Source organism: Pithys albifrons, chromosome 2 (genome assembly GCF_047495875.1).
Source record: "Pithys albifrons albifrons isolate INPA30051 chromosome 2, PitAlb_v1, whole genome shotgun sequence".
Taxonomy (NCBI): Eukaryota; Metazoa; Chordata; class Aves; order Passeriformes; family Thamnophilidae; genus Pithys; species Pithys albifrons.
In genome coordinates, this window is record NC_092459.1 from 40078023 (window position 1) to 40104097 (window position 26075).

The 26075-nt window shown below is 40.8% G+C and overlaps 1 protein-coding gene across 2 annotated transcripts in view; it reads right to left on the reverse strand.

Moving 5' to 3' along the window:
* Nucleotides 1-21740, reverse strand: part of FBXL4 (F-box and leucine rich repeat protein 4) — a 63958-nt gene extending 42218 nt beyond the window's left edge. Inside the window, exons 1-4 of one of the 2 annotated variants that reach the window (XM_071548794.1) lie at nt 21664-21740; nt 14403-14574; nt 13241-13830; nt 3619-3964 (exon numbers count right to left, since the gene is read on the reverse strand). In XM_071548794.1, the coding sequence (XP_071404895.1) occupies nt 3619-3964; nt 13241-13830; nt 14403-14405 (939 nt within the window). In that variant the 5' untranslated portion in view covers nt 14406-14574; nt 21664-21740. Of the gene's footprint in view, nt 1-3618; nt 3965-13240; nt 13831-14396; nt 14575-21663 lie in introns of both variants that reach the window. The other variant, XM_071548793.1, reaches the window with a different exon arrangement.
* Between the last annotated feature and the right edge of the window lie 4335 nt (nt 21741-26075).

Here is a 26075-nt window from a genome sequence, read left to right on the forward strand (position 1 = left end):
CTCTCTCCCTTCTGCAGAACAGATGCTGGGGTTTTGGTGCTTGGCACATCTTGGTGAGTTTTAAACTGCACAAGATGGATGCTGTGGCAGGTGTTCCTCACCTTTCCCAAAGACCTTGAATTTGTTCTGGCCTTCAGCCCTCAAGTATTCCTGAAAAGCCAACTAAGACTAAGGCCTTACTCCTTCCACTTTGCAAGAAGCACAAGTTAGTCAAAGAACTGGGAAGAAAAACAAAGAACATGAAGTGACTCCTATAAAATTCTTCTTCAGTTCTAAGATAGTTCTGGAGGAGACTATAGATAGTAAAGTACTTCACAGCTATTTAGGGCTGGTTAACACTGTTCCTAATCAGGGAAGAAAAATTCTCTCACCTCTAGGTCATCAAGAATTTACACTTTCTTCTATAGAAGTCTGTGCCCCATGAGTCAAGCATTTTTCTCAGTTTTTTTTGGCAGGAGCACTCAACAATGTTTCTTTAGAACTCTTACAATGATTTTTGAGCTCACAGTGCACCAAGCCATTCGTAATGCCATTCTGAAAAACACCACAGTCTATGAAAGGATAGTTTATGGAAGTTTCAGAAAGACAAGAAAGGTAAAACAAAGGCTGAAGGAACTGATGCCTACTTAGCACAACCCAATCAGCCTGTGTATTTTGTGAATTACAGAGAATTGCATGAAAAAGCCTCAAAGGAGCTCAAATGAGGACCAGGCATATGTATGAAAACTTAGGACAGCTATAAATTGGCAATCAACATGCACATACAAAGAGATACAATTTTTCATGTAACATATAAATGAGAACTGGAAGGAGTCAACAGTTGCCTGACTTCATCCTTACACAGTTCAAACTCTTCCCAGAAAACCCTGACACTTGCAATCCTTGAAGACAGAATGCGGAGTACTCTTCCCATATCCAACATGATAAGAAACTGCCACACTATAAAGTACATTTTTGTTGTTCCGATGCCCAAACCTTCCAGCTGCACTAGAAGGAGGAGACTGGGCTTTCTGCTGTCACAAAACCAGTCCAGAAACAGTCTTTTGTAGTTTTTTGACAAATATTCAACCCGTATTTTTAGTTTATTTAAATCAAAGCAGAAGAAAAAAAATGTTCTTGGTATGGACAGACCATATAAACTTATTCAAGAAACCAAATATGTTAAAAAATGGATAAAAAAGGAAGCTGGTACACAAACCGGAAAGCAGAAAACCACAGTAAGTTACATGGAGATGGAAGTTTATAGGAGTAACAGGACTACACAAATAACCTACATTAAAACTTTAATATGTATAATTAACCACTTATGGCTGGCTTTGATTGTCTTAGAAGTCTTCTCCAACTTTAACGATTCTACAATCATGTAGAACAGAAAAGAGATTAATCAATCTATCTGGTATTTTACTATACTACAAGTCAATTTACTCAACCTTTTCAAACACGAAAACTTCTAGATCTAAATGAAGTTTTAATTACAATTAACTTATTTGAATTACTAAACCAAACGTATTTGCAAACAATTATGCAAAGTACTTTCATTACTTCAGTACTGATATTCAAGCACCAACAGTAAAATACATTAAACACTATAGGACTCTAGGGGAAAAAAACCAAAACAAACCATCACAAGAGCTAACTCAGGATGAAGTTAGTATCCTTATTTATTATTCTGCTGCAGCAACAAGAAAAAAACCCCAAACCAATTTCAGGAACTTTGGCTTCAAGAGTAGTTTCAAGAGAAGAAAGAGCTTTTACATTCTCTTCCTCTCTTTCCTCCTTACAAGCACAGCAAACTTCTGCAGGTTACTGGGGCACACGGTCACCCAGACACGGCCTTCACGTGTCAAGCTGGGGTACTTAAAAGACAAAAGATGTCATAAAACCAAAATACTACTTGATTAGACCAGATATTTCTGCAAGTGCCCTTTAATCAGTGGCCCCATTTCATCACACTCGCTTCACTTTCAAAAGCAAGTCTGGTTCCAGCAATGAGCACATTTGATGAGCTACCACAGTAAATAAATATTTGCTGCTTTTGCCACAGCATGCTGAGGAGCAGGAACGATCTTGTCTCTGCCCAAGTCCAGAGGTCTGACCAGCAAGTAAAGGCTCCACCACATGAAACAGTTTATTTCAGGAGAGGTGAATAAAATCATTTTGCCTCTCAGTTCTGAGTCTAATGAGGGTACCAATCTCCATCAAAAGCTACATCCCACTGAGAACTGACTGGCCTGCACAGAGTATTCAGCAATCATACTCCACAGTCTCATTATGCTGGAAATTACAGGAAAGAAAATATTTATCTACAGATTCTGAGCACACTTGCAACTGCCATGCTGCCAGGGGAATCTGAAAGGAGTTTATTCACAACCACTTTCTGTGCTAATGATAGAACAAAAAATTGAAACAAGACCCTGTACAGAAGTTCACCTATAAGACATTTTACCTGGACCATGACTCAAAACTATAGCTGGATGGAAGAAGCTTATTTCATAGAAATATGAAAATATTATAGCAGTTTCAAGAGTTCTGTAAGTTTTGTAAGAGAGAACAGGAAAACAAACTTTTAGTCTATTACAAACTATTTCCACTTTCAGATGTTGATTCAATCCTTGCTTATCTCTTGTACATTTCCTTTGTCAAGCATGAGGACTAAAAACTACTGGAAAACTACTAGAAGCTTCTAAGTTCAAGAGCTGGAAATTCAAGACTAGAATAACTGATGTAAAAACCGTGTGTGAATGCACAGACTCTTAGAAGTAAGAGCACAGTAACTACACAAGTATCTAACATCCACTCATGGCATTAGACTTACATAATTCAGGCATACCTAATAGTCCTAGTTCAACAGGTGGGACCAGTTATCACTGTGTGGGGGTGATCAAAGCTGTGTGTTCTACCCCCTCTATTCATTCCCCAAGGACAATGGACCATTAGCAGCAGCTGCCCAGGGAGTCATTAGCACCTTCACACCCAGCCTGAGGGGGCGGAGCTGCTAAAAAAAGGGCCATCAACAGTTCCATACGCCCTGGCTCCCAGAGTTAATCACCCATTGTGTGAGTCCCTGCCCTGGGGGAGGGACAGGGTGCTCCCTGAGGGTACATAAATGGTGGGTAAGAAGACCTCAGGAACCACTTGTCAGATCCAGAGGAGCAGCAGGACTTCGACAGGAGGAGACCACCGCTCTCGACCAGACTACAGCCCTCACCTGCACCAACAGGTTTCTCACTTCCTTTTGCTTTGGACTTGGGGGAACTACGCGGGTCTCAGCACGAGGGCTAACAAACCCCTTTGGATTTGTGCCCCAGGATACTGGGTGATACTGCTGGGTTTTGTGAGTTGAAAGGAATTTCTCTTTGTGTCAGTACATTTATGGTAATATCTTTCATTAAATTGTAACTCTGACTTATAGTCTCTCTTGTGGTGGGTCTATTTATCCTGCTGGTTTACCTTTAAACCAGCACACTAACCTATACAATAACTGCAGGGGATTCACAAGGAATTCACAGGAATTCGCAAGGAACTGTAACTGAGAAAAAACAACCTTGACCAATACCCTGTAAAGCACCTTTGCACCCTTAATGATCAGGACAATGATTATTAACATGCTTTTCTTACCTCGTAAGGCAGTTTATCAAAATATCCGTTAGTCGGCCATTCCCTGAGAGTAACAACGCTGAAGGGTTTATTAAGGGGGTCTATTCCACAGTCATACTTTTCTTCATCCTCATCTTCATCTATATCGTTCATATCAATCATTGAAGTCTTAAGTGAAAGCACAGGTCTCTCTTTCACACCATGTAGCACTACTGCATCCAATTCAGTGTAATAGTCCAGAAGAGAGCTGTTCACTTCCAGTCGGATTAAGTTTGTAGGAAAGTTTATTTGTTTGATACAAGGTGTGAACTGCCGAGCCTGAGGACCATTCACCTTTGCAGGTGCCTCAGACCAAAGTACTTCCCATCTGTGAAAAAAAAAAAAATTTACACACACATTGAGCATAGGTATTAAAATGAGAATTACTACAATAATTCCTAAACACAGTAAGAGGGCAGCTTCTTCTGTCAGGAGTATTTAATAAGTGAGATACATGGTTGAAAAGACAACAAAATTTATCTTTTCCCTAGATTTGATAAATATCCTTAGGATGACTTTAACAGCACACACTATCTCATGACCTTAGCATATTTTCTCTGCATCATTAAACTACAAAACAAGCTGTAGACTCATAGTCACACACTTGTTTTACTGTTATTCATGCACAAGTTTTCCTAACGTTTCCCAGGCAAGATAATCATAACAAATGGATTACAGATGTCTTCACAATGATGGCAAGTAAGTATACAAGGAAAAGCCTTGCCATGTAACCCAAACATACAGTCATCTGATCTCTTTTATTTCCCACAAAACAAAACCAAACCCCCAAATCCCACGGCTCCGACTCTTTAACATCAAGCCTGTCTAAATTACAGTACTGCAAGTTACTAAAAAAATAATCCAAATTTTACCCTGTTTATCTGTCTAGACAAGCAAAACCTTCCTTTTAAAAGTAGTTCACTGTCAAATTAGCACAGCAAGTGGAATCTTCAAGTAATTTTTGAAAGGGTCCTTTGCAAAAAATGTTAGAATTTCCAAACTGAAAAGATTTCCTCCTCTTTAGTCCAGTGACAAAAGGAGGTTCAGGACATGTGCAGAGTTATTGTACATATATCCTCACTTTTACACACAGACCTCAAATCTCCTCCTGTAAGTAACAGGGAAACCTGCTGTCAACTGACTATTCTGGAAGAATCAAGGCTTATATTCCTCAGGTTTTCAGCACTCCCAAAGTTGCCAAAAGGCCTGAAAACAGAAACATGCTCTTTTTATCTGCATGGGTCCTCATCCAGCAAACAAAAATCCTTCAGTGACAGAAGGAAGCTCCCAGCAGACACTGCTACTATTCCCTTTGCCAGTATGCTTACCTCAATACTAATCCAGATATTTCCATATCTTACTCCAACTCTTTCTGATCACCTTAGTCCCAGCTTCAAGAATTTCTCTCGACTACTTGTCCTGTCACATGAATCTCAGAAGGACTCCATCTGCTCCCCAGTATCTCAGCATCTTGGCTTTCCCTATCAAACACCACTAGTTTGAACTTACAAGTATTGCTCAACACCAACATGTACTGCAGAACACTATTTTGGGGGGGGGAGTGAGGAGGAAGATTAATTATAAAATAAAATCAAGCAAGATTTACAAAAAAAATGCTTAAGATTTTCCATCACAACACAAAGCAAAATGTACTTCGGGCCATTCATTAAAACATTGCACATGATATATGTAAGGTGTAGAAGCTTGACTTTTGCTACTAGGAAAAATAAACTTTCGTATCCTACATCAAGCTGCTCTCCAAGTATCTTACAGCAGAATGAGAGACTTGCAGAACTCTTATGTCAAAAAAAAAAAGGTCATGAACTAAAAACAAACATTCAAGACTACTGAACATATGGCACATCAGAAAGTACTCATGTAGGAGGAGTGGACAATTCTACCCTAAAATTAACAGTTTTCATAAGAGAGATTTAGTAATAAGAAAAGAGATCATTAATTTACAAAATGAATGTCTGCCTATGGCGAAGTAACAGATGTGGTTCCACTGTCATGTCCTCTCACACAGGTCAATTCTCCAAGCAAATATTTAATGTTGGCAATGCACAAGACCTTTCTTGAGCACATCCAAATCACCATTTGAAATTCTGCTTAGACACTTTCATGTACCCACTCAAGCTATTCTTAGGGAGACTCAAGGCTATTTTTTCCACTAATTTAGCACATGCTGGACCATCAGCTTCTAACAAAATGAGTCTCAGTGTCTGACTTTTTCTTTGGTGCCCTGGAGAGAGGATTATCTAGCAGTAGCAGAGCTCTGGAAAGAAAAACAATACATCTGGAGATTGGGGTTCATCAAATTGCAGTGCAATAACCAATTTCTACAAGCATTATCTGGTTTCCAGTCTTAGTAATAAACTAGAGCAAATGAAAGACACGTAGGATGACTTCACAGTCTTGTGAAACTTCACATTAAACATCAAATGCTGATAAATAGCAAAACCAGAGACAATTTTTCACTTTGTCATACCCTTTTTTTCATAAACAGGCCACCAATCTAAAGGACTTAACTCTTGGTTTATCTGGAAAACCTCAAGTCAGTGAGGCTGATTTGATGCTGTTCTCTGCCTCAGTGGCACTGCACACAAGAACAAGCAACAGTAATTACTCTGAGCCAAGGCTGGTCGAGTCTCCCTGAATGCAGGCATATTCAACATACCCATTACTGCAACTTGAAATGAGTGATCTCTACACCTGGGATCACAAGTGTGACACTTAATGGGCTCCATGTAATGTGAAAGGGAGTGAAGAATTCACAGTGTGATCAAAAAAGTCTAAATTTCAATGTGGTCTCAGTAAGAATTACATGTCTCCTGTTCTCAAGCATTCTTCTGTTATGGTTACTCATTTAAAAATCTTTCATAAGAAAAGCATTTTTACAGTCAGTCTTGGTTTGATGGTACATGCCTAAATTAGCTTCCCTAACAAGGTTGCCTGCATTTGTTCCAAACTTAAGATGCTCAATGAACTATTTAACCCAAAACAAAGAGAAATTGAATCCCAACAAACACTGTTAAAGAAGTCAAAGGAATCTGGCCACTCCCCATCCCAGGTTAATTAGGTAGCTCTCAAAAAATCAAGCCAAATCAAATGACTGCAGGTTGTTTGTCCTCAAGTCTTGCAGATATACAGTAACAGCTGATCAAGGTATCGCAATGAGAGTGCTTTGTTTAGAAGGTTTGACCAGCAATGTGCTTTTAGAGAGCCTCAGTCTTTACAGTGCCATGTAAAGCCTAAGTAAGAGGCAGCAACATCTGTATTGTTTTCTTTGGTGATTGAAGAAAAGGAGAGTTTTGAGTTTCTTCACCCAGCTTTAATGGATTCAGTTTTTCTTTTAAATTTTCCTCTCTCTCATGAAGATAGACAGGAACTCATTCTGCTCTGATACTAAAGACTCCATACACCTAAGTGCTTCCCCCCAAAAAAGAAAAACAATTCCTTTACCATGAAGGAGAACAGTCTAGTGATTTCCAGATTGAGAATCTTACTTGCAAGGTCTGTGTCAAATGAGAATACATATTTAATGCTTGCTTAATTTTTGTTGACCTAGGCTTTTGGAAACCTTTTTAATGTCTAGGATAACATCTCAGCAGACCTGGTTACTTCTGAAGAAATGTGTGTAGTAAGAGAGAGTCTTTGGAAAAGTGGCTCCTAGAAAAAGTAATCAGATCTCCCCCCAGCAAGACAAGATTAAACTTTGCTTGCAATCTGCTGAGATTTCTTGCATTGCCAAATGGAGATTGGCATAGGAAGGAAGAAATAAAGCACAAAAAATAAATGACCTGTCCCAAAAATGTTATAGCTCAAAGCCAAAATAACGGAAAATTCCAGATAGACCAACAAGGAGAACATAAAGAAACTCAGAGAATAACATGACCACACCTTTGCTGAATTGCAACTTCTGCAACAATTATAACACAATACGTGATTGTAACACATCTCATCTGCTCTTGGGCAAGCAACTGCACTGTAAAAATCCGTAATTACCTACAACAAAACATCTCTGGCCTGTTAACATGCCAGGGATGGTTGAGCAAACTAGTTCAACCGAATCTGGAAAGTGCAGCCCTGGCAACAGCTGTGAGTTCATAAACACAAAAGTAAAGACTGATCATAAGAACAATTTTAGAACCACTCAGACCAAGGTGACAAGCAGAGTTCACAGCAGCCTAATCACTATGGGGAAATGCAGCAAATTCTCATTTCTACTGAGAGTTCAATTCTGAAATACCAGAGACAACAGACAGGACACCAAGGGTGCTCAGGACATTTAAACCAGCAAAAGATATTTCAAACAACGGCCCTGTCCACATGAGCTTTTTAGGGATTTCTCAAAAATAAATGTGTTCCATAAACCCGTAATTCATTTTTCTATGACAGACATGGGGACAAGAGAAAGCTGTTTCCCTGAAGACGTCAAAACGAGTTTTAAGTAAGGATGCAAATGCCTAGAACTTAAGTTGTGTGTTACTCATAGGTGAGATACAGCCCTGAAGGTTCCTTATCACACTCTAATGTGTTGATGGTATCAGAAGTGTTTTGGGTGTTTTCATCTGAGATTCACAGGGAATAAAAGGTAGAGTAAAAAAACCATCTAAATGCCACTCCACAAGTAAGAACTCGCCATATTTTACATTCAGGACACTGCCTTTCTGGGTTTGCTCCCTTTTTTTTTAAGGGGGGATTTTTTTTTAATCAAACATTTTGATCCCTACCCTGGCTGCCAGCAAACAAATCTGCAACATTCCCCTCTGAATTAGCATTTTACTGCTTAAATACAATGAATTTCCTCATGGAAGGAGAGGGAGCCTTTGTCCATCTTCATTACTCTGCTCCTCTGTCTCTACAGGCTTCAAAACCTTCAAAAAGAGAAAGGAACTTTGCATTCAACAAACACAGCTAAGCAAGGAAATACTGAGCAATGCTCAATTTTCCAGCTAAATTCTAACCAACATAAAATAAAATAAATAGAAATAAATGGCAGGCAGGGACACACAAGGCAGAATGGAACTGCTCCCTGACAAATGACCATGGTATTTTATCTGCAGAAAGCAAGAAAAAATTAATCACAAGACAGTCTCTAACCTACTGAAGAACCAATCATCACACAGCATTAAGGACATATGCTATGAAACATCACAAGCATGGCCACACATTCCAGCCTAGTTACCAATCTCTAAGTTTGAGCTTTTATAGAAGTACATGAATATACGTGTCACCATAACATATAGGATATAAAAGAAACTGTCCAATTAAGTTAAGAAAAAGACCACAAGAGAAAAACAGAAACCAATCTTTTTTTATACTCCAAATTATAAAAGCAAAGTTATTTTTATGAAAGGAAAAAGTTGAAAAATTTATGACAAAAGTATTTTTTACTTGATAGCTCCCATTTAAACAATGTTTAACAATAGCTAACTATTCATAACATCAAAATGTTTTAAAAGGGCTTACACCAAAGAAGCCATTAGGGAATCACCAAGAGTAAGCCTTCTGGGTAAATAAGGGGGACGAAGAAAGAAGAAAGAAAAATATTTCCAATCACAGAAGCCAGCTGTATTTTACTCATCAATCTAATACACTGTGAACAAATAGAAGTCTCTTGGTTGGGTTCAGCTCATGCCACTATCAGGTGCACCGTCCCTACCACACCTGGGCAGTTTTGCCTCTCCCACTGGCTGGAGGTTGGTGACAACTCCTTGCTGTCACCAAACCCCAAGTACACAGAATGTGCACCACAGTACAGAATCAAGGCCACATTAGTGGCCATCGTAACACAACACAATCATAAATAGAGATTGATTTCTTCAACACACAAAAACTGAGCCTTTATGTTACAACATTTCCTTAACCTCAGACTATTATATTTTTCTTGGGCTTTCTGCACTCAGATAATTCATGTAAGAAATTTCTACATGGAATGTTAGTATAGTTTAAGGAATTACCAAATTATTTCTTACCAATCAAAGTATGAGTGGCACAATAGGTCTCCATGTGTTAAAACAGCAGTTTCTCTGACATTTATAATTTTTTAAAAATTGCTTCATGTGGAGAAGAGTGATGTAGTGCTTTCTGTGTTTAAAGGAGCAAAAGACATGAGAGAACAGAGAATCCTCAAATTGCTGGATGCTGGTAAAACCATAATGACAAAACTTCAAATTAAGTGTCGTGTTTTAAGCATTAGGATTATTTAGAAACAATTACATGCCCTCTGAAAAATAAATCATAGAATCACAGAATCAGTTGGGTTGGAAGAGACCTTCGAGATCATCAAGTCCAACCCTTAATCCAACCCCACTTTGATTACTAGATCATGGCACTCAGTGCCACACCCAGTCTCACCTTAAAATCCTCCAGGGTCAGAGAACCCACCACCTCCCTGGGCAGGCCATTCCACTCTGTCTGTAAAGAACTTCTTCTTGATATCCAACTTAAATCTCCCCGGGCAGAGCTTAAGCCTGTGCCCTCTTGTCCTACTGTTGGTTGCCTTAGAGAAAAGACCAACCGCCACCGGGCTACAACATCCTTTCAGGTAGTTGCTTATTCCCATTCTGTGAAGATAGTCTCTGAATAAATCTGACCTGAGCCAGTGTCATAGAAAGCTGTGATAGCAGCAGTCACTGCACCAGCAACAAAGGAACATAACCAAAGACCTTTTTCTGAACACCTCATGAGTTCTTCCATGCAACTCAAGCATAAAGTGAACCCACTGGCCAACTATGTGGGTGTTAGGCATTTTTCTACAATATATGCCCTCTTGAGCAAATACTCTGGTACACAAACTCCTTACAGAGCTGCTTATAGGCTAGAAGCTTTTGCACACAGCAAAGTCTTGGATGAGCCGAGGTTTTAAATATTAAAAAAAGAAGAAAAGATTCCTTACTAAAATACAATAAACATTTAAGGAAATCTCAACAGACTTTTTCCTCTCAATATTTTTGACTTCACCATTAACTTGGCCTTCTTTTTATATCAAAGTAAGAATTGGTGAGAAAGAACCTTCCTAATGACCTGCCCTTTCTACAGTGGTGTTCAGAAACAGATCCATAGTCAGCTGATAAAACAAAGTAGCATTGGAAGGGTTTTTAGCAACCAGACGATTTTAAAATGAGTATCAAAATAGTCAGAAGAGGAAAACAAGGTTCTAAGTGCCTTTTGAGTAAGTAGGACATGGCCTTTTTTAGCAGAAGAAAATATTATGGCAGTTCTTCAAGACCAAAACATCAGTTGAACAAGGAATCGCCTGAGATTATAGCAGCATCCCATCATCAAAAAAAGTGATTCTTAGCTGACATCACAGAGATATTTTGGAAGTGAAAACAAGGAATCAAGAACTGAAACAGAAAAGAAACTGTGGCCTTGTAACTTTTCAGATTCCCCTCATAAAGGTGGGTAAATGAACAGAGAAAAAATATTGCATACATCATGTGGAGAAAGGGTTCCTTCATACTCCCTTCAAGACACCACGTATAAGACATGTTTGATTCCTTTAGAAGAAAGGAGACAAACCGAATGTGCAGCTCTGAACAGCCAAGTCCTGCTGAGGGAAGGTAAGTGCCCCAACACTCCTCTAACATCAACACTAACAAGTGCTGAAGAGGCAGCACAGAAAATTGGTTCCTGAGACAACAGTCCTCTAACCAGAAATGTTGTTAATCTATGCAGGCAGGACAGAAGGTATTCTTGCCTACAAACTAAAAAGTAAGATCGTACAGAAGCTTCACCTTTAATTATGAAGCAGGGAGTCGGAGCTCTCACTCTGTTCCACCTCAAGAGCGGTCATAAAGCACACATCCAGAAGTTTTATTTTAGTATTTTCACTTCCAACCCCTTTTAACAACCTAAAAAATTTTCCCATTTTTGAAAAATTTTAGTGCACCTTATTGAATAGCTCCTTCAGTTAACATTTCTTGAGCTTTCTTCCAACACTTCTCGGTCTTTACACAAAACTAAGAGGTGTACTGTTTTAAGAACCTAAACATAAATAGATATAAAATAGCATCAGCTTATCAATCAGAATTATACCCTGCAGCACCCTATGTTACAATTACCCTAATGCAGCATTATCAAGTTACAGAAATAATCTCTACATAAATTCTGTGCTACATCATAAAGAAGTAAAATCTACATCTTAAAATAAAAAAAGTAAAATGAAAGCTTACAGAGTAATGGCCCCAAAGTAATTTCACATTAGATTCTAAATTTGAAAGTCTTAAAAGCTGCCTTCACCACATACCATCCTGTAAATAAGTTCTGTGTTACAGAGCCAAATGTACTCATTCTTCTGAAGTTAGGCAGCCTATTATTATTAGTCTGACCTATCATTGTTCCTTGAATTCAGATGTTTGCTTCTGAGCTATACAGCATATTCTCATTAGAGACTTGTAAAACAAACAACTGCACTTAACAACAGTAGATGACAGAATCATATAAAAAATACACTAATTGGGAATTTTGAATATATAACATGACAAGCGATTTCCAAGAGTGTTTGAATGAACATCAGTGGTCTAGCATTAGGAGGCAAGGGACACTAAGTTAGACATAGAACTATGCGTTTTAGCTGCATGTGTAAAAGGCAAGTCAGGAAAAAAACTCCACTCAATATCTAAGCTTATACTGCTTATACCAGCAAAGTGTGCATTTCAAAACAATACAGTATTTGTTGGCATACTATTTTCTACAGGATGCATATTGCTAAGTCTTTCTTCTATCAGCTCTCCCTTCTTTTATAGCTTGCTATCTCTTTTTAATACGGAGTACTTTGACGGCATATACTGCGTATACTTTTCCCAATGTTTTTGCCCACTATGTACTTTGACTTGTTCTCTTTCTCCCCCCATTTCTATTTCCTCACCTCCTCACTAAGAGCCTCACACCTCATACAGTGTTTTTCGTTACTGTGTTACCACTGCCCAGGTCACTATCTGACCCTACAACTGGAATGTCATTAGGACTTTCTACTATGAGGAAAACAAAGAGGATCAAATCGGCTTCTTTTAGCCTATGCAGTGAGTGTAATAACAAAGTGCAGCTCACACCCTTTGATCAGACCAAAAATAAAGATCTGACAAATGGCATTACCTTTTGTCTGACTGTTCTGTGCTTCTGGTTTTAGTCTCATTTACATATTAATAGTTACAGTGCCTGAATATACTATACATGCAACATAAAGCATGCAGAGAAGAAAGTCGATGGCTACTTAAAGCAGAATGATACAGTAACCATGAATCCCCAGCTACTTTTACACAATTTGCGTTTCTTACTGGAGGTAGAACTCAACTGCCATTTCAAAAGTGCTTTTTGTACAGACATAACAATTATTGCTCATAAAATTCCAACACAAAAACGATCATTGCACAAATTAAATTTGATACGAGGATCTGCATTACTTCCTATAAAACATCCACATCTCTGAAGTTGCTATCAAAACATGCCACCACAGTTTTAAAAATATGCAGAAATAAAGCAAATGTTAGTGTGTAAGATAAAAAACTAGACAAATAGTAGGAAGTTCACCAAACAGCACTATTTGTAGCATTTAATATCTTACAGGAAATCACAGAGGAGAAAAGAAAAAAATTACCTTACTTCAGCTGGTGGATTTTGCGAGTAAGGATTTGCAGAGCATGCCAAAATCCTGACTACAGCTCCAGGATGATAGGTTTCCAAAATGTGCACTGCAGTGGGATAAACTGGTTCTTCAAAAGCAAGTTCCACGTAGTCTTGGCTACAGAAGGTGGACGGCGTCCTCTTGAATGGCAGCCGAGCACTGGGACAACGATCCCACCACGTCCCGTAAGTTCGGAAGACAGCAGTCTGAGTAAAGTCACCAGAACTGGGGTACACGTTCGGAATACCCGCTAAATTCCACATGGTGTACGACATGCTGTTTTCACTACCATAGTGAGAGCTGAAATCCAGCACTTCTTTGGCATACTGAACTATTTCAACATTGATAGGTAAGGCTCGGGTGTTCGATTCAATAGCCCTCCGACTGTTCATTTCCCCTCTTGTCGCTGTCCTAGCTCGGCGACGAAGGCACATATAGTAAAACATGCTCAGAACTGTTAACATGGGAAACACTGGTGACATGGAGATATGACTTAGGAAGATGTAAGAAGTCAGGAATCCTTTATAAGGTGCATTAACTGCTTGTGGTGTATTGGAAAAGAGCTGATAAAAGAGAATGAATAAACACAGAGAGCAGATAAAACATTCTTAGAAAGCAAATTGTGCTCTTTCTAATATGATCTTAAACAAAGTACTCCTACTAAAATATTAATAAACTATTAGATTTTATTGTAAGACAATTGTTTAGTTGGAAGTTACTAAATGTGGCTTCCTTCCCATGTACTGTGTTTAAAAAAAGAGAAAACTATGAAGAAATATTATCCAAAACCTGCCCTCAAGCAACAAAAACCCTGAGGGTTAAATTAAGCATTATTTTCAGAGATTTATTAAGAGAAAATAACTTGCACAGACTCAGGGAAATGAAATCAAGTATGAAATGACATGTGGCCATTGCTGTAAACAACTGTAACGGAGTATCTGAAGGTACAACTTCACATTGTGAAGATACAGCTTCTTAAAAACATTGTGAAAAGCATTTTCTTAAAAGCATTGTGAACGGCTTTAAGAGCGAACAGAGCGAGCTCAGGGCTGTTAATCTAAACCACAAACTAAACTCACTGCTTCATCTATCACAGCACTAATCTGAAACAGACTCACAAAAACACTACCTTTACCATTTGAAGTTGTCCATGACAGGATACACCAATGAGAGACGGGTCATCAGCCTGATGAAGGGTGCTCAGAATTCATGAACAACATCATCTGCCTTTAAGCCATGTAACAAAGTAAGTCTTCAAAAAAGTCCTGGCATCAGAAGCCGAAGTCCTCATAGAAAGCATTTTACTTCTGACAAGAGAAAATTTTTCCATTTATGTAACAAATCAGTTAAACATAAAATGTACTGGATCTGCATACTGTTAAGCTACCTAAAAAACCCATCACAAAATATACTACTAAGGATACTAATGTATTTTACACATCCTACACCAGCACAAGTAAAACAATCAAACAAGCAGGTTTAATAATTAAAAAAAAGCTAAATTAAAGGTAAGTCACTTTACTGAAGTTTTCTATTTATAACAGTGAGGAAACATTTATAGCTGAATGTTGGCTACAGGACACAGAAGGGCTGTATCATATTCCCTACTAATAAAGATCCTCTTACATATGCTTGTCCCATATTTAGCAGGCGCTTCGTACCTGCGTGATGCAAACTGAGGTTTACCAACATACAGCCCAATCTGGAGCGTATTTTCCAGTTTCCACTGACAGTACCGAACACACTTGGGCTATGAATTCACATCCTGTGGTACTACAAACCATTTCTCACAAACTGGCCTTCTAATTACCTCCTTCACCAGCTTTACCAGGAGTAAAGCCTGTAACCTGTTAGATGCCAAAATAGGGATGACAAAGCGTATCTCAAAAGAGAGTAAATGTTTCTTAACAGGCTGTACTGGAGTTGCCTGTTAGTTTATCACAGGATTACATACTGTGGCAATCTCTGAACCAACAGACACAACCCTTCTATTGCAGAAGACAGCTCAGACAACAACTAACACCACACCCCACACTGACAGGCAAACAAACCACATATTTAATGTCTGCAATGGGTACAAGTAAGACCATACTTTAGAGGTTTTGGAAGCTTAAGCTTACAGTAGGGTAAATAACTAAACAAACAGAGGCTTTTGTATGCCTCTATACAAACTCATGGTGTGTGTTTCTTGGGTCAATTGCTTGTTTCCCGTATTTACAAACACATATACATATACAAACAGCTCTTTTTCCTTTGAATGTTTCCAACAAGGTGGTGTTTGTGGTAAAAGATAAGGGCAGGCTGCACTATTTGCCCCTCTTACTCATGACACAAAGTTTACTAAATAAGTATTCACTTCTCACTTTCTTGCCTCTTCTATTATTAGCCTTTTGTTTAGTTCCTGTCCTTCATTCAGGTTCACATGTTGACACAGCTGTCAATAACATGAATTGCTACTGACATTCAGTGCAGAAGGGAAGGCATAAGATGATAGGCTGGATCTACTTCAACCTCTCCTGGAATTTCAACAACCAATAATGTCACATTTCCCCCAAACAACCTGAACCACCTCTTAGAAAAGGCACTGGGAAAAAAGCAGCGCAACCCCAAATCTCTCTTCCTTAAAAAACAAAACAAAACAAACCCCCACAACACCCAAAACCCTAAAAGAAACAACTCCAAACTGAAAACTGCGATTTTATTTTTTCAAAGCAGAGATGCTGTAAGTGAAAATTAAATACATTGTCCGTCTGGATTTTTCCCTCTTAAAAAGAAAATTCATTTACAGAATATGCCAACAGACATTAAACTTCAACAAATGTATTGCTATCAAGCCCCAGAATCAGGGGTAGATCAGCATATACATCACCTTCTTCAAAATTTCATTCATTAACATGATTTGAGGGCTGCTCCATGGAAATTATGGCTTTACAGATCTCAATTTTAAGAATTATTCACCTGGGGTACTTCAAGATCAGCTGGGAATCACTTATCTCACACACACAACCTACACAACTTCACATCTGCACTGCAAAGTCCAGGCTTCCTCTGGCCACAGCCCGCTGCTCTCAGTGCTGCTGTAAAGCCCAGCCGTGCTCCTTATCAGCTCCCAAAGAGCAGCAGAACTGTTGGGCGGTTCAGAGCTGTATATCAACTACCCAGCCACTTTAAGCCAGGTCTAACAGAGCAGGTAACCTGAAATCACACTGCATATTTTCCACTAGCAGAAACATTAATCTGGGTCATTTCCCTCTGGCAACTTGATGATTTCATAAAACCTGCAAAAATTTGATATCCTTGACAATGACACAAGTTTATCAATTTTGGCTGGTACCAGTCAATAGGCTCAAAAGTAGGAGCAGAGTTTTCATAAATGTAAAACTGTATTAGCAAAACATATTAGTTTAAACAACAGAAGTGGAGGTATATTAGTTCTAAAGAGTTGAGAACAATATAGGATTTAGTCATTTATAGTAAGCAAGAGGAAACAAAACTATTATAAAAGAAGAATTAAGTGTTAGGACTACAATACAAATAGGAAGTCTTCTTCTGGCATTTTAAAAGAAGCATTAAGAATGGTGTGAAGTTAAAACACCAACAAAAAATTGCTCCGGAGGTTAAAGGATAATAAGCCAGTGAAAGAATTACATTAAAGACAGCTCATTAGGGTCAGATGGTACAAAGGGATTTTTTCAGGAACCACCACAGGTCAAGCTGATTTCTAATTAAAAGGATTTAACTTTGAAAAAAAGATAAAAATTCAGATTCAGATCTATGCAAAGCAACAACACAAAACAGCTCCAGAGCAGAGCTGTTCATGTATATTCAAAGTTTATGCAGAAAACTCCTCCCTCCCTCAAACGGCTTGATTATGTTAAAGGGATCTATTTAGGGCCATGTAACTATACATTCCAAACTCTGGAAGCATCTTTGGCCTGTTATATATTATTAGTTTTCTTTTGTACAGGCATAATTATGCCAAACTGAAGATTAATAAAGGCTTCTTTTAAATTTATCTTTTTATCCTCCCACCAAGCAGTATTCTACTTCTTTTCTTTTATTTGGCTTCTTTCATATCATCATTTTTTTTGTCAATTCCATTAAATGGACTGAAATGTTGCTAATAAAGACCAGAACCTTCAGCAGCCACCAGAGACTAGCACAGAAGACATGAACAATTTGGTTAGAAACAAAAAGCAACATGCTATGAACATACAATAACATCATGAGGTGCTATCCTACGTCTACGTATTCATTTTGCACTTCCAGGATGGACTCAATTCCCAGCTTCTCTCCAGGGCTGCATGAGCTCTGTCCCCCCACCTCATGCTGCACACAGACCTCTCTTGCTCTGCTTCACAGCCATCTTTCCAGCCAGCACTGCTGCAGTCAGATGAGTCCTAGGGCTTGCCCAGGCAGACACCAATCGCTCCTGCAAGCAAGTCTGTTCTCCTCGAACCAGACAGTGCTAGCTCGAGGGGGCAGTAAGGCTGCAAGGGTCTCAAGTCAGAGCAGCTCAAAGAGCTACCAAAATGTTACTTCTAGTTTTACAAGACAGACAGGACTCCAGAGAACCACACTGAATTAGACCTGAAATAAAACTTTTTTTAGAGAGAAGCTACCTTCTTTCAAAATACATTACAGTCTATCACATTATTTACAGTATCTCCTACCCAGAGTATTATTTAATTGACCACTATTTCAATTATATGAGCAAATCCCCTTTTCCTATTATGAATAACCCTTCTTCCCTTCATGCAATACATAAAGTCTCCTAAGACTGTAATTCAAACCAACAGCAACTGTGTTCCAAACACAGCAAACCTTGGTAAAGTGAAATGTCTTAGGATTTCTGTATTTATTTAATGGGAAAAGGCATTAATTAAGCTAAAGCAGTCAAAAGCACTAGATCTCTTCAGTCTACTTTGCCTTTTTTTACAGGGAATTTATGTATACAAATCTATTTTCTATCTTCAAAGCAACCCCTCCTGTTAACGATTATTGTACTCGAAGAAGCAGCATGAAGCTGAGTCAGGGGAGGTTTAAGTTAGATTCAGGAAAAGTTTTTTCACTCAGTGGGTGGTTGAGCACTGGAATAACTTCCCAGGAAAGTGGCCACAGCAACAAAGCCGTCTGAGTTCAAGAAGCATTTGGACAACACTGTCAGACACATGGTGAGACTCTTGTGGCTGTCCTGCGCAGAGCCAGGAGTTGGACTCAATGATCCTGATGGGTCCTTTCCAACTCAGCATAATCTATGATTATACCTATTTTTTTTGGTTGATTTGGCGAATGCAACTCCTCAAGAAACACAATTTCATCTCATAAGAGCAGAAGAAGTTACACAGTTATTCACTGACCAGACTGCTGAGAATGGGTGGGAAATATACAGAGAAATACTAGAGACTGAGGGGCTGCAAAATGAAGGATTTGTGTACATATTATATTTATTAAAAAAAAAAAAGAATTATGGCAAATTTCAACTCTGAGCCATCCCTGGAAAAACACGTGACAGACAAGAGTTCATACTATTTAAACAGAAGCGGTGGAGTAGAGTGAAGACACAGTGGCCAGGCTCCGTAGAAATCCTTGCAAGGGAGGGCAAGGAGATGGTACTTTGCAGCTGATAAACCAAACCACACTGCACCTGTCAACCAAGGGAGATGGGAGATGTCCTGCTGCTGAGCGAAGAACTGTGGCAACTTTGTGTGAAATCTCTCTCCTCAGATGAAATTGGTTCATTAAAGCCTAATTGTAGTATTAATGTACAGCTCCATCCCAAAGTTACCCGCCTCCAAGGTACAATCACCCCTAACAGCGCATGTGCTCTACAATTTTTTTGACTGTACCTTTAAAGGAGAAGTGAAAGAATTCTACACCCATCAGTAATAAAGCTATTTATGATTAAAGTCACTCAAGCTCCACCTAAATATAAAGGAACAGTATGAAAGTCAAGAATGGGGAGAAAGTTAGGGAAGACTCCACAGTAACTGCTGGGATCAGCTGACGGGCTGAACCTGTGTTCTCTCCCATAGGGATGCCCACGGGGTAAAAACCACACTCTATGCACACTAAATACTTTTATGGAGCATTAGAGCTTATCTGTGTATTGTTTTGAATACGTTTTTGCAGTCATACTATCACCAGCAATCATTGAACCTTACATTGTCACAAATTTTTATTAATAAGAGTGTTACTCCATGAACAGTTAGTGTGAGTCCTTCACAGGCGCTGGCAGCCACCAGCAGCAGGGAACACACTAGAATGAAGTGTGAAGACTCACTGAGGGTCTCCCTTATGTTAGTGGCTTTGCCCCCTGAAAAGGGCAATCAAATCACCCTCCCACCCGCAGGACTGTTCAGTGAAGGATGTCCATAATGGGACACTGACAGACTGCTTGGGCACAAGGATCTGGGCTTTCCTAACAAATCACTAAGGTCAAGGAACTCTCCCTACACTAAGAGGAGGGGAAATCTCCCATTTTCACATGACACTCCAGCTTTGTTGATCTCACTCTTGGGAGCACTGAACATTTTTCTTTTATTTGACTATAAACCAAACAGCAACAGTGACAAATCACAAAGAACCTATACGTGACAAAAGCAATAGATTTTACCACCTGAAGAGAGACTAATGCACTTTAATATATGCATCTTAGATGAAATATGGTAAATGGGAAAACTCTTAATTCTCTTTGTACACTAATGCACAGAGGGAATACTGGATCCTTACATTACAGTCTAAAACAGAGCACTTGTACTACAAGTTAGCATCTCTTGCTGTTAATTACCTAGATTATACCAATATCTACACTCAACTTGTTGAAACTAGAAGCTATTATTAATTAAAAATTAATAAGTCCTTACAGCATACTTTAAACTCAGGCTCTACTTTCTGTGTTTTGTCCCATAATGTATTCTGGCACTAAGCCCAGCCATTTTTCACATTTCTAACCTATAAATTTAGAGTTTGAATAAAACTGGTATATATGGCAATTCCATCTATCTAAAACTCTTCCTTCCGTTGCCATCATGAGCACCAAAACACGTAAAATCCAAGAATTTCACATTACTTCACTGACTGCCTTCCTGTTAGGACCAGACTCGTGTGGTTTAGCATCACAATGTAATGAAGAGAAAACTTCCTTAGACACCTATTACATGCTCCAGGTGGCCATCCCGTCTTCAGGAGGCTGTCTTCATGGATAAAAGAAATTGTTTCTCAATATGGGTAAATCATCAGGTATCCATTTCCATTCAAAGCCTGAAGTCACCAGCATTATACCACTTCATTTCGAGCAACTACCATTCCAGCTATGGTGAAACTCTCCTCCTCAGGCCAAAAAAAAAAGTCGCCATTGAATACTACTTTTAAAAAGGAATTTGGGTGCATTTGTCTTGTCTGTATTCTCACTTTTCTGACGTTTTCTCTAGACTATGTATAGGCTTCACTTGCTGGTCAGCCAGTTCCTCACCGCACTGATCACAGATATGAGGCCCACAGTTATCTTCCATTGTCACAGTATCACAGAATGAATTAAGCTGGAAAAGCTCTCTGAGATGTTAGAGTCCAACCTCAACTAAAACCACCACGCCAACTAGAACACGGCACTAAGTGCCACATCCAGTCCTTCCTTTACCTCTTCCAGGGACTGTGACCCCACCACCTGCCTAGGCAGCCGAATCCAACAGCTCATCACCCTTTCTATGAAGAAATTCTCCCTAATGTACAACCTAAAGCTCCCCTGGTGCAACTTAAGACTATGTCCCCTCGTCTTAATCGTGATCATTCATGTCCAAATGACGTCCATTCATCAGCCTGCACTGGTAACAAACAACCTACAAGAAGTGAAGCACCCCAAAGCACTTACGTAATATAAAATTAAAATAATTTAAAAAAAAAACAACTCGCCAGTTCACTCCTACCCTGCCCTCTGTTATGTTGCGCTCGGGCAAGTGGGTGAAGAGGAGTCAGTGTGTGACACAGCCGGGCCCGGCACTGGCGAGGGGCACAGTCCGTGCCCAGCGCTACCCGCTTTGTCTGCTCCCGGCACTGTTCTCCCTTCCTGCTCCATCCCATCCCCACCGCTTCCCACCCTTGGGCGCCGCGCTCTCCGCCGACAGGAGTAGTCCCCTTCCCCTGGGGGATTCCCACCGAGGTCCAGGGACGGCGGCGGGCCAGATGTGGGCGGGACTGCCCGGTGCCGCCGCTGCCTGCGCGTCCCCTCCCCAACGTACGGGCACCGGCGCGGCCGAGCCTCGCACCCCTCCGGGCGGGCCCGCACCCGCGGCCGCCCAATCCCGCCGCGCAAGGCCGGCCCCGCACGGGGGCCGCTGCCGGGCCCGGCGCCGCGACCCTCCCGTCCCCGCCCGGCGGCGCCGCCGCCACCACCCTACCCCGTCCGGAGGGCGGAGTCGCCCGGGCCGCCAGTGCCGCCGCCGCGCCGGGCGCCGCCGGAAGCCCCGCACGGAGGGAGGGAGGGAGGGAAGGCGGCGGGGGCGGGACGGGGGACGCGGCGCGGCGGGGGCGGGGCCGCCGGATGCGCCTGCCCGGGTGGGGCGGGCCCGCTCCGGCCCGGCGGAGGGGACTGGACTCGTGGAATCTTAGAATCGCAGAATCATAGACTCAGTTGGGTTGGAAGAGACCTCCGAGATCATCAAGTCCAACCCTTAATCCAACCTCACTTTGATTACTAGGTCATGGCACTCAGTGACACGCCCAGTCTCACCTTAAAATCCCCCAGGTTCGGAGAATCCACCACCTCCCTGGGCAGGCCATTCCAAAGCCTGACCACTCTCTCTATAAAGAACTTCTTCCTGATACCCAACCTAAAGCTCCCCTGGCAGAGCTTAAGCCCATGGCCTCTTGTCCAACTGTTGATTGCCTGACAGAAGAGACCAATCCCCACCTGGCTACAACATCCTTTCAGGGAGTTGTAGAGAGTGATGAGGTCACCTCTGAGCCTCCTCTTCTCCACATTAACAACCCCAGCTCCCTCAACCTCTCCCCATAGGACTTATGCTCCTGTCCCTTCACCAGCCTTGTTGCTCTTCTCTGGATCCACTCCAGCACCTCAATATCTTTCCTGAACTGAGGTCCCAGAACTGAACATAATACTCAAGGTGTGGCCTCACATATCTTAAGGGTCTTTAAGGATCATCCCAGCCCAGCCTCTCCCTCCATAGGCATGGACACCCCACACTGTACCAAAACTCCAGTCGGGCCTTGAACACCTACAGCATTGGGACATCCACAGCCTGTGTGTGCAACCTGGTCCAGTGTCTCACCACCTCACAGTAAAGAATTGCTGCTGTGTATCTAACCTAAATTTCCCCTCTTTCAATTAGTTCCCATTACTCCTTGTCCTATCATACAGTTCCTGAGCCAGAGTCCCTCTCTGGATTCCCAGTAGGCCCCTGCAGATACTGGAAGGCTACTATGAGGTCTCCATTCAACTTTCCCTTCTCCAGGCTGAATAGTCCCAATTTTCTCAGCCTGTCTTCATAGGGAAGGTGCTCCAGTCCTCCTATCAACTCTGTGGCTCTGCTCTGTCCTTACTTCAGCACTCCCATGAACACCAGAACTGTTTGCAGCACTCCAGGTGGGGTCTCACAAGAGCAGAGTAGAGGAGGAGAACCACTTCCTTCCTCTGACCTGTCGGCCAAGATACTTCTGATGCAGCCCAGGATTCGTTTTGTGTTCTGGGCTATGAATGCACGCTGCTGGCTCATGTTTTTCATCAACCATCACCCCCAAGGTCCACTTCCACAGGGCTGCTCTCAGTCACTTCTCCTCCCACCCTGTAGGTGTGTCTGGGATTGCCATGACTCAGGTGAAGGACCTTGTGTATTGCTTTGCTGAACTTCACGAGGTTCACATGGGCCCACCTCTCAAGACTGTCAAGGTCTCTCTGTATGGCATCCTTTCTCTCCAGCATGTCACATTATTGCTGTGTTGTGGTTTGTGAGTCAGGCCTGCTCTGGCTCATGTTGTGTTTCCTCCACAGACACAAAGGCCGTGGCGAGGTGCAAACTGTGATCCCACCAGCCTGTGACAAGCCCCAGCCTGGTTTCTCCCAGGCAGCATGTAACCCTCACCTTAGCCCCATCCCAACAGAGTTATGCTTTTAACATGGTGTTTGAGTCCCCAGCACATCAGGGGAATCAGGGAAGTCCTGATTTTAATTGATCTAAATGAGTGCTTACTTTAGTGATCTGCAGTGCTCCTTGGGTTCCTATCTGGCGTATTGCAAAGGAAGTGTCATAGTTTGCATCCATATACTTTAATTTGGTACATGTGTCCAAGCATTTGTACTTTTGCAGCCACCACTTCTGATTAGAGCTTCTGCAATGGTCACCAAAATTGCTGTCACTCTATCTAGTCTCCTCAGGTCTCCAGTGATGCTAGTGGACTGTACCAGTAGAAAATAGAGTAGCTGGTGGTCAAATATAATCCTGAAAATCCAGAAAATATTGAAAATACTTACTATCTAAGGTACTTTTTTATAATGCTTTAATATAAATTCTATGCATTTATAATAAATTGCACATATAGAAATCTGTAAATATAGTATAGAGCACCTGTCAGTTGCTTACTGCAGTGGCAGGCAAGCCACCACAGGACCCTGCTTTGCACATGTAGACATGCCAGGATGACCAGTTTATAGGTGATTCATATACTTTCATGCACTTGTGTGCACAAAACCAGAAATGCACATACATACACACGTTTTATATACCTGAGATGCCACCACACTATTTTAAAATAACAATTTAAGCCCCAACTTTTAAGGCAGTACTTCTATGTAAGAGGAAGGTAAGTTCTTCTGGTTTCACTCTCATCAGTGTAGTGTGCCTTTTGGCATCATTTAGCCTCATCTCAATCCCACCATTCGGTGCCAGCTATGGAGTCTTTATGAAGGTGCTTTCAATAACCACCTTCCCAGGAAATGGCCAAATTACAGGTTGAATTTTTAATATAAAATAAAATTAGAAACAAGACTATGAATAAGTTTGGTGAGTTGAAAAATTGGTTAGATGAATTTTTGAAGTTTATTTTGTCTATGTTATTGCTTTCATTTTAGGTTTTGTACATCTCATGCTATCCCCCCTTTCCAAGTTAAATGAAGAGAAAGGGAACACTTGGAAGGCACAATTTAACTAACCAATTTAAGACTTCTACTTTAGCATTAAATATATCACTTAAGAACAGGAATCCAAAGTTTCTATTTCTGTCTATTGGTGACTAAAAAGGAAAAGCAAGCAACTGTACATCTGTACAGAGGTCTATGTTTGGCCAAATCTTTCCTATCCTGTGTTTATTTTAATACTTTGTTGAGATTGAAATCTGTATCGGGGCAGAAAGTGTGGAATGTTTTTCTCTCATTCCACTTATCTGCCAGCTCACAGAGGCTAGAACAGACTCCTTTTACTTAAATTTAACATTTTCAGAGTTCTGTGCTTGGGCAAGTCTGCTAGGCTTATTCCATAAATCATGGGAAGACATGGATACCTCCAGGTGATCCGGCCTATCCCATTCACTCCTCTCACAGGTGCCTAAGAGGCACAGAAATATCACTGTTCAGAGGGACAGCTCTCTCCACTTAGCATAGGTCATCCCCAAGCTTTCAGACAGCAAATAGGATGTGCTATGTCTGAACACATTGTCCTAGTTACAGCGGCCAGAACCAGGTTATCACTGTGTGGGTATAACCAAAACTGTGTATTCTACACCCTCGATGTCATTTCTGATGAACTGTTAATAATGGATCATTTGCAGCAGCTGCCCAGGGCGCACCTGACACCTCAGGCTACCAGCTGGACGTTAAAGAATCCTGTGAGACAGGAAAGTGTTCCTGTCTTCACGTCAATGACTCAGCCATGATAACTCCCCTCTGGGGAGTCATTAGTACCTCCACACTCAGCCTGAGGGGTCATGTCTGCTAATGGGCCATCAAAGATTTTAAAAATATTCCATGACTCACAAAGTTAAATCACCCATTGTGGAACTCCTCTCACTGGGGGTGGTACTGGGTGTTCCCACCTGAACCATAGCATATGTAATCTTGGGGGTTTGGGACTTCTGGTACCATTCGTGGGATCCAGAAGAGGACCAGAACCTCAACAGGACTGCAACCATCATCTTCATTAACAGGTTTTCCTTTTGCTTTGTACTCCGGGGGACCGTGTAGTGCTCAGCACAGGGGCTAACACTGTTCTGCTTATACATCAGGGTGCTGGGTTATACATCTGGGGTTTGTGAGTTTAAAAAAATTTTTTTTTCTCTATATCATTGTATTTATTGTAATCTTTTTATTAAATTGTAACTTTGACTTGTAGTTTGTCTTTGAGTTGGGTTCATATCTTCTGCTGGTTTACCTTTGAACCAGCACACACATCCTTAACAAGCCAGAGAAATTACAAACCCAACTTCATCATTATTCACAGAGGTTGCCCAATGGCAGGTAGCGTATTAAAACTGCAGAGAGACTAGTATTTATTGAAGGGGATAGAGGACATTGGGTGACAGTATCCTTTTTGTCTAGGCTGCTGTCTCAAAGTCACACTATGTGCATTCAAGATGTGCTCCAAATTACTGTCAAATTGTCATTCCACAGCCTTTGCAAAAATCAATTGATGATCAGTTTTTATTCAACAGTTATCCACATCTGGAGCTGACAGATAATTTCCAGGGAGCTATGGCACATTAACACATTATACCTATTTCTATATCCACATCATCAGTAAAACTAGACATAGAATATGTTCTAGAAATGGTCCTCTGTGTTGAAAGGAAATACACTGGTAGA